Here is a 9,245-nt window from a genome sequence, read left to right as displayed (position 1 = left end):
CACACACACACACACACAAAAAACACATTGACCCTCTAACATTCTCTATTCTTTTTATTTGTTTTATTTTAATTTATTATATAAAAAAAATAACTTGACACTCTCTGTTCTATTCCTATTGTATCTACTTTTAATTATTTCTATTTATTATTAATATTATTATTATAAAAAAAACCTACTTGTACTGTGTTAAGACTAACCGGGACTTGTCACAGCACAGCACTTTTGTTTGTCGCTTTGGATAAAAGCCTGTGTGTGTGTGTGTGTGTATATATATATATATATATATATATATATATTACAACAACAGTTCTTTATGGTCCTGGCATCTGATTGGCTGAGAGCCTTTTCCAGTGGTGCGATATTCTAGTGATAACAGAACTGTGACTAGTTGCTGTGACTAGCTTTATAAGGGACTGAGCCAAACAGACATGGCACGCGTTATTGTTTGTTGGTGCCTCTTGAGACTTCCGACGAGCTGCCGGGATGCAAGTGTGACAGAAGAACAAAGTGGCTACGGGTCTCTTGTCTTGACCATCTACCTTCTGGATTTTTCGTTGTCACTGGTTGTACTTACATTAATTTGCTGACATACTGCCATACATTTATACTGATAACGCATTTCACGCTTATTTAGTTAAATATTGTCAAGCTGCAGTTGCGTGTGGCGTATTCCTTATTTTCTTGCAGTTTGGTTATAATCGTAACATCTATATAAATGAATTAAAAGGACTTGCTCTGCTCCAGTGGACACGCACCATAAAAACAAAAAGTCCAGCATTAATTTTGACCATGGCTTGTTTTGAAAATGAAGACAATTAAACGTTCGTCGTAGGAGTAGTCACACTGCAGGACAGTGCTCCAAATTTCGTCTGAGGTCAAATTGAACTGCAACGGTCATTAATTGGCTGTCGGTGAACATGTCAAACTAATGACCAAAGACTTCAGATTTTAGCCTAGGATCAGAGGAGTCATTTAGGATTTCCAAAATTTGTCTCAGATGGCAAAATCGTGGCCAAAACCATACAGTGTGCACCCGGCTTAATATAATGACATGTCCAAACATTTTCTGAGGCCACTGTAACAGAAAAGTTTAGGAAATGACTAACCACTAGTAACTACTGACCTTTGGTTGTGAAGAGAGAGATGCAGAGCTGAGGAGGGGTTTAGAGACAGCGTTGGTCTGAGGTGTGCTGACCCTAGGGGACACGTATGACCTCGGTGAAGAGGCATCTGATGCTAATGACATGGGTGACTGACCGGACTGTTGAGCTGTTCATTAGAAACAGAGTTATAGAAATGATATATGCAATCCAGTAAATAAGCTTATTTGCAACAATACATCAACATACCAAATATACTAAATCCTACTTGGCTAAATTAACATTTAGGAAATATCACATATTTGTGATATTGTGGATTAGTGGCATTGAAGCACAACATCAGTTAGGAGAGGTGTGAAGTGACTGGGACATACCATTATATCCAGTAGTATGAAGTATAGCAAGTGCAGAAAGTCACAAAGTCTCATGTAATTTAAAAATAAATAAGCCCAGACACCAACGGCCTAGTAGGGTTAATTATTTAAAAACTTAACTAGTTAACTACAAATTAAGTTAATTATTAATGGTAAAATAATTAAATAATGCATTAAATATTTAGAAAACATTTTTAAGATTTAATTTAAAAACTAAATTTTTCAAATATTGCCTAAAAAAGGGCACATCAACAGCAGTGCTTTAAAAGATCATCTTCTTCACATGAGCAAAAAAGTCCTTGGCATAACAGCAGAGTGGACCAGTATACTTGTCTATTTAAACTGACCAGTGTAACCTTTTATATGTTTGGTTGGCTATTTTATTTCGTTAATGAACAGACTGCGATGTAAGTTTGAATTGCTAGAATATGTGGGGTGTGTGCGCGTGAGGTGACGGCGCGATCGAACAGCTGAAACAAACTTGTTTATGGAGCGCCGCGCAAATTATAAGCTCTGATTATGACAAGTGTGGTATAAAAGCTTTGTTTATTAGAGGAATAATTGGTTAGCTGGAAAATGTTACATCGCGACCATGCTTTTTGGATGCCGTTCGAGCCCATATAGCCTACATTCACGCGGCTTTGTTCTGGTTTGCCGGTTGGTCACGAATTTCCACAAATTCAATAATATTTAGGCATTGTTTCTTTCCTAAATCCTCACCGTTTAACCCTCTAATTTTGCAGGTTTATTTTATTGTCATTCACTTTTTATCAATGTTTTCGCATCTCTTACTGTGGTAAACATGCGGAAGGGAAATGAAAGATTTCATGGCCATGAATTAAGAATTCGTTCAATTTATTAATTTGTAACCTCATTTTAGTTAAATCATGGGTTATTTAAGGAACAAAATTAATGAAACATGGACAGTGGCCACAGATGAATAAGTCGTAGGAACGAATTAACAAGTTGTAGAAATTAATAGCCTATCTGTCCTGTGTCCCGCAGCCCTGCAAAGCGCAGAGCCCGATATGAAAGAATTATCTGGGGAAATGACTGTTACTACATTTCTATTGCTTTCCATGTTGAAGAACTTTGTGTTGTTTCTATTTTAAATTAAAGTTTAAATCACATTAAAAGCTTAATTTGTACATTATGAATGAATGATGACGCATTTATATACCGTCACCATCACTCACAGCCGCTCGCACGTGTTTTGTGCATGAGCCGCACGCAGCCCAAAATAATCGACCATCGAAAGCTTTAATTGATTGCATCCTCTTATCGACAATTAATCGATCATCGATTAATCGTTGACATCCCTATTTCCAAGCAAGTTCGGAGCAAACCCCTCCCTTCCATAAGCCTACTCTGCTCTGATTGGTCAGCTGGCCAAGTCTGTTGTGATTGGCACAGAGAGGAGTCCTTGAGCAAGTTAGCGAGCGCTACCACTGACGATTCGCCACCTTTACATAAAACAATAATATAGTGCTCCAATCCGTTCTTAAAATAATGGCATAAAATACAAAAACACTTTTGCAAGCGAATCGTGTCCACAACTAAAGTTCAGCTGCTAAACTGTAACGATAAACACTTAAAACAATAATGGTGGATATGTTAGCCGAGTGCTAGCGTGACTAACTGATGAAACAATAGTTTGCAAACCAAAATATGTCTACTGTAATGTTTGAAGAACGCCAGACAAAAGACGCTCTGTAATTGGGATTAATATCGGTATTGGCCCCAAAAAACCCATATCGGTCAGGCTCTAATCAATAGTACTTACAGGTTGTGTTTCGGAGAGCTTGTTAGTCCAAATAACGAAGATTAAAAGCAACGAAGATAAAAGCCAAGATTAGAGAAGTCCTCCGTAAAATGATGAGCACACAACAAAATGTTCAAATTGTATTACTGTGGTATCCCTGAACACAGATGAGTCAAGATGATTTATTAGTGTGATCGACAACTTGTTTGATTTTTTCCTATTTTCTTTTTTTAAAGCACTCAACAGTGCTTTGAATATCCCATATATTCAATTCAACCTTACAGGTGGATCTTACTATGTTTACCAATGACAAATAATATTTTTGTAAAATGTTTAGATGGTAGATTTAAATACAAAATACAATTAAAGTACAAAACTCTGCTATGAATGAATATATTTACTTACACATTGTCATACTATCTGACCAACTGGTAAAAAGATTGTTTAAAGTCCCACATGAATTAAAATATACACCACAGAAACAATTTACAATTTGTTTGGAATCAGAAGAGCGAAAAATCTATGAGGGAGTCAGTCACAAACTTAGTAATAGCTCTAAACAATTTATTAACTGAGTCTGAGCCACTAACTCATAAGTTATTTACATTTACATTTGGACATTTAGCAGACACCTTTATCCAAAGCGAAATGAGGAAATGATAAATGATAAATTATTTAATGTAATGCTTCCGGAAAATCTTTTTCATAAATTAAAAAAGAACAGTAATTTGTTTGCAAATCAGACATATCGCCTTGTATTTTGTTCGTTGTTGCTTGCTGAAAACTGGCGCACACTGTAAAGATGTAATTAACAAACAGCGCCTGATATGAATGGTATCTCACAAAACCTCATTTGGATGCACATACAGTAGGGGTGAAACGATTCACTCATTTTCTCTATGCATCGATTACAAACCCTGATGATGCATATGCATCGATCTTGAAACATGGATTTTTGAATCGTGAATCGTCGATTTCGGACAGTAATCGATTTAAAACGTTAAGAATCGGATGAATCGCGATTTCTATAGCGATTCAATGCTTTAAAAATATATACACATTAAATTACTACAAGCATGAATTAATGGAGACCTTGAACAGTGTTCGTGCCCTTGCATCTCTCCTTCACGCGCTCCACTATTTACCGCCTGCGACTGTCACAGGATTGCGCTCACGCTCCGTTCGTCTCACTGACACATTTTTTGAGCAGCTGATGTGTGATCTCTCCTTAGTGTACTCGTGGCCAGTAATGCTAAAGTGAAGTAGTTTTGCTTTTCTGTAGTTTTTCAATGGCTCTCTGTCATACCGGCGACATTACCTGAGCAGTCGGAGACTGTGCATTTATTGCATGGACAGAGGAAAAATTGATTGAATTGAAGTGATTATAGATTATAGAAATGTAAATTATAGATTTCAAATGATTGATTATTGTCCAGCATTGTATTTGATTTCTTATATCATTGATTATACCATGCTGTACATTGCACATCTTTTTCACGCACAAACAGCAACATTACAGTTATAACCTTAATCTGTAAATGTTCGAAAGTCAAAAGTATTTCCATCTTTGTTTTCATTTTGTATAAAAGTTTGTCCTGACAGAAAGCGAGACTTGTATGCATGTCAAACCGACAAAAGAACAGGAGTGCAACAATTCTAACTAAACTGTTAAAGGGGCTGTATGTAAGAATCTTCATGTATTAGCCGCTTTTTTATTTTTAATGTGTGAGCAGCTTGTAACGAAACAAAAAACAAAACCTTCCCTGACTTCTTAGGTTGTCTATGAAAGTCTGTAGACTGTCTCAAATATACTTCATAAACTATCATGAAAGAGCAAGTCTGTGATACGTGGATGAGTGGTATGTTATTCAGCATTGTTAACACTGTTACTGGGGAGTGACACACCTCAGAATGTTGTGACTAACCAATCAGAATCAAGTATTCCAGAGAATTGTGTAATAAGTGGAATATAACTTCCATATCTAGATGAGTGAAAGTGTGTTTCAAGTCTGTGCTTTTGTTTTACTTAACTATGGAAAACTTTAGAAATGTTTATATTTTAACCCCCGTTTACAGACTAAGCATCACATAGCCTACCTATATACATTCTTCAGTTTACAATCTGTTTGGAGGAAAATAATAGGCAGGATGTAACTTTTTATTTTTTTTAATAAAATACTAAAAATAACATTTGTTGCAACCCTGAATAAAAGGTTACATAGTTTTTATTTACCGTATTTGTTGAATATCTGTAAACTCTATTGCAGAGCTGTGGTAAGCATTCATATATCGCTAATAAATGCATCTGGTCTGGTAGACATAGCCTTAAACCAACCTAACTACACAGGTTTCCTTAACACAGGCTAGTTTTTCAGACAACCCACTGACTAATAAACTTACCATCTCTGACGTTCTGTTTGGATGAGGGTGAGAACTGGATGCATGATGGGAGTTTTCTTGCGGAGAAGAACTGACACCTGAAACATAATTAAGAAGATCAAAAACAGACTACCATGCAGAATATAAATCATTGAAACAAGACAATATTCTGGATTTCCATTTAACACACTGGACTGCTGGTTTATAGGCTTATAGTGGTGGAAACATGGCCTCATGACATGATGAGCTGTAGTTTCCACTGACGTCCTAACTGTGTGACCAACAAGACACTATAACATTCAACTTTTTAGGCTTGTGTTGTTGTTTTTTCAGTTCAATTGAGAGAGAGAGAGAAAAAAGTTAATTCTTAGTAGAATATTTTTATGCTATATCACCAAGGCTGAAAATACACCAGATATCTGAAAATAACTAAATTAAAAGTATTGTATAAACATGTGCAACACAACGTATCAGAGAAAAGACCAATGCAAAGTCAATGCAATGCCAATGCAAAATAAAATGCAAAAATAAATACTGTGCACCTGCTGCAACCTCGTGGCTGTGGCAATAACAGAAAGTAAAACAGTATGAAGGAAGCACAAGAGAGTATCCTGTGTTTTAATGCTGCTTGATTTACTAAAATCTAGCAATTAAATCTGTTCAATAAAAACATGTAAAGCCTATTATCAATATCAGACCATTTTCTCAAAATTATTTAAAACTTTAAGATTAATTTTAGCCTTGTTGTAGTTGTTTTTTCAGTTCAATTGAGAGAGAGAGAAAAAAAAGTTAATTCTTAGTAGAATATTTTTATGCTATATCACCAAGGCTGAAAATACACCAGATATCTGAAAATAACTAAATTAAAAGTATTGTATAAACATGTGCAACACAACGTATCAGAGAAAAGACCAATGCAAAGTCAATGCAATGCCAATGCAAAATAAAATGCAAAAATAAATACTGTGCACCTGCTGCAACCTCGTGGCTGTGGCAATAACAGAAAGTAAAACAGTATGAAGGAAGCACAAGAGAGTATCCTGTGTTTTAATGCTGCTTGATTTACTAAAATCTAGCAATTAAATCTGTTCAATAAAAACATGTAAAGCCTATTATCAATATCAGACCATTTTCTCAAAATTATTTAAAACTTTAAGATTAATTTTAGCCTTGTTGTAGTTATCCTACAACTTCCATATAGTGTTTTGGTTAATAACATCAATTTTCAAGAGTAATTACATTAATTACACAGAATTCTGAAATGCAAGACAGCAAACTAGGGATTCATGAAATAATATGTCAGTTATCTGCTGATTTAATTATAAAATGTATTACCCATTAACATGGTTAAAGGTAAAGGTAGCAAATATCAAAATTAATATCAATTTCACATACTGAATTACATACTACTATTACTGTGATGCCCAAATTGACGTTGCAGTATTTACAATTTTAGATTTTAGTATTTTTTAATTTAGACAAAACACTATAGAATATAATTAATAACATAATAATAATATTAATATCAATAATTACTATGAAAATAATAACTAGATTATAGGAATCAGGCAGAATTGTGCTATTTTAATATTGATGTAACAAACAGGGTTCCCACTTTCATGAACACCAGATTCAAAGCAATATTTATTTTATATCAACCACCTATCAAATTCACACCCCAGCATATGTAGTGTCATGAAAGACCTTCCATTACTTAACATTTCACTTACACTTAACATTTACATTTAGAGTAATAATGTTTTGAATGTGTAGGTTTCATAAATTAGACTGTTTTGAGCAGTTGTGTTCAAAGGAATTTAATTAAATCCATTGAAGTCAGTACTGGTAATTAGGGATATGCCGGTATCAAATTTTCATGTTGCGATTAATTGCTAATGCTTTTATCACGGTATACGGTATTATCACGATATTGAAATTTAGTTTAAAAAAAAAAGTGCTGTCATAATACAGTATAACAGGTTTAATAACTTTTTTCTTATAACAAAAATAACTGAATATTTAAATGCAATAAAGCAATACAGAAAAATGTATAAAGTTAAAAGTTGTACACAGATTAAAGGGCAAAAGAATTATAAAGACCAATAGGTATCACTTTACAATAAGACCTCATTAGTTAACCTTAGTTAATGCATTAACATTCACAATGAGCAATAGCTACATTTGCTACAGAAGTTATTCATCTTTGTTTAAAAATTCAAGTCTTAGTTCACGTTAGCTCATTAAATAACACAGTTGCAACTTTAGTTTTTAACGTGTTATTAAATACTGGAATATCTAAGATTAATGAATGTTCAGAAGAATTTTACATTGGCAGTTTATGTTAACTAATGAAGCCCTAATGTATAGTGTGACCGAACAATAAAGAATCAAAACACTTTCAAACAATATCTAGGGCATGTTGTAGTCCAGATTAAAAGTTTTAAATTAATAAAAAGTGGTTAAATGTTGTAATAACATGGTAAAACCTGGTAACATTAAAAATTTGCACATTCACTCAAAAGAGACTTTACTCATTAATAAATAAACTCAAGAAAATAATAAAAATATAATAAAAAAAGAAATATTTCATGAACGTGCAAATCTGCAAAAAACTAAAGAAAATGAATAAAAAAATAGGACTTTCTATTTGCTTTTAAACTGTAAACGCTTTTCACTAAGCTGTTTTTCCAATTTTTCAAGTTCTAAATTTTTCTCCTTAGCTCCATGTTGCAGTAAGTTTTGGGAGTGCATTTTTAGTCCATCTCCTATCCTGAAAAGTCTGTCTTGCAGAGACTGACAAAAATGAGCTCCTAGAAGTTACTGCCAGATTCTGGAAGATCAATTCTTCAAACAGTGGTACAAGAGGATGTGGTGCTGGTCCTTCAAGAGTCACTCTCAACTTAACTGTCCATAAAGCCTATAAAAATAGTCTTCATGTATTTCACAACACTTCAGAATGTTATTCTTATTTAGTAGGGGTCATTCTTTAGGATTTTTTTACCCAAGCAAAGTCTCTGAGAAGAACCTGACACCTTGTAATTCTGGAGACTCGAGGTTGCAGTTCTTGAAAATAGTGGCACTGGAGACTAAAAGTTTCCTGATGGTTTCACACTTAATTCATCACATTAATTCTTAATTCGTTTGCAGTTAACATGCGTCTTTTCTGCTCCACCTGTTTTTTTCTGACCCCGCTGACCCAATGAGCATTTTGCGGACCTGCATCTATGCCTTAACTTTGAAATTTCTGTATTGCATTAATTTTTAATATTTCTCATGGGGATTTAATCAGTTTTGACTTCTCAATCGGAGTTAAATCTCTTTTTTGGCTCATTTCATGCATAAAAGAAAACCAGCCTAATAATTCTGCCCACCTTAATAAGGAGTTTTTCATTTCCAGCCTTCATGGACAATTATAGATCACTTCTAAATGATTAAATACAAAAATAATAGTAGTTATTAAGACTGATGTGGTTTGGAATTGGTCAAATGTGCTGAATATGATGAACAAGACACTCAAAGTGCTTGCTATTTAATTCCGTAAGAAAGGTGTATTTATCATCCATTTTTACTTTAATACAAACTATTTTAGATTTTTATAGAAATATGACAACAATCACATATCTCACA

At 34.0% G+C, this 9,245-nt stretch overlaps 1 protein-coding gene across 2 annotated transcripts in view; it reads right to left on the bottom strand.

Annotated features, from left to right (window-relative positions):
* Positions 1 to 1,308, bottom strand: part of LOC107550430 (WW domain-containing adapter protein with coiled-coil-like) — a 33,530-nt gene extending 32,222 nt beyond the window's left edge. The window contains exon 1 of one of the 2 annotated variants that reach the window (XM_016231699.1): positions 1,127 to 1,308. In XM_016231699.1, the coding sequence (XP_016087185.1) occupies positions 1,127 to 1,249 (123 nt within the window). In that variant the 5' untranslated portion in view covers positions 1,250 to 1,308. The remainder of the gene's footprint in view (positions 1 to 1,126) is intronic. The other variant, XM_016231698.1, reaches the window with a different exon arrangement.
* Positions 1,309 to 9,245: the final 7,937 nt, after the last annotated feature.

Source organism: Sinocyclocheilus grahami, unplaced genomic scaffold (genome assembly GCF_001515645.1).
Source record: "Sinocyclocheilus grahami isolate Dianchi unplaced genomic scaffold, SAMN03320097.WGS_v1.1 scaffold398.1, whole genome shotgun sequence".
Taxonomy (NCBI): domain Eukaryota; kingdom Metazoa; phylum Chordata; class Actinopteri; order Cypriniformes; family Cyprinidae; genus Sinocyclocheilus; species Sinocyclocheilus grahami.
The sequence above is the reverse complement of the archived record's forward strand: the minus strand, read 5'-3'. Positions and strand labels throughout refer to the sequence as shown.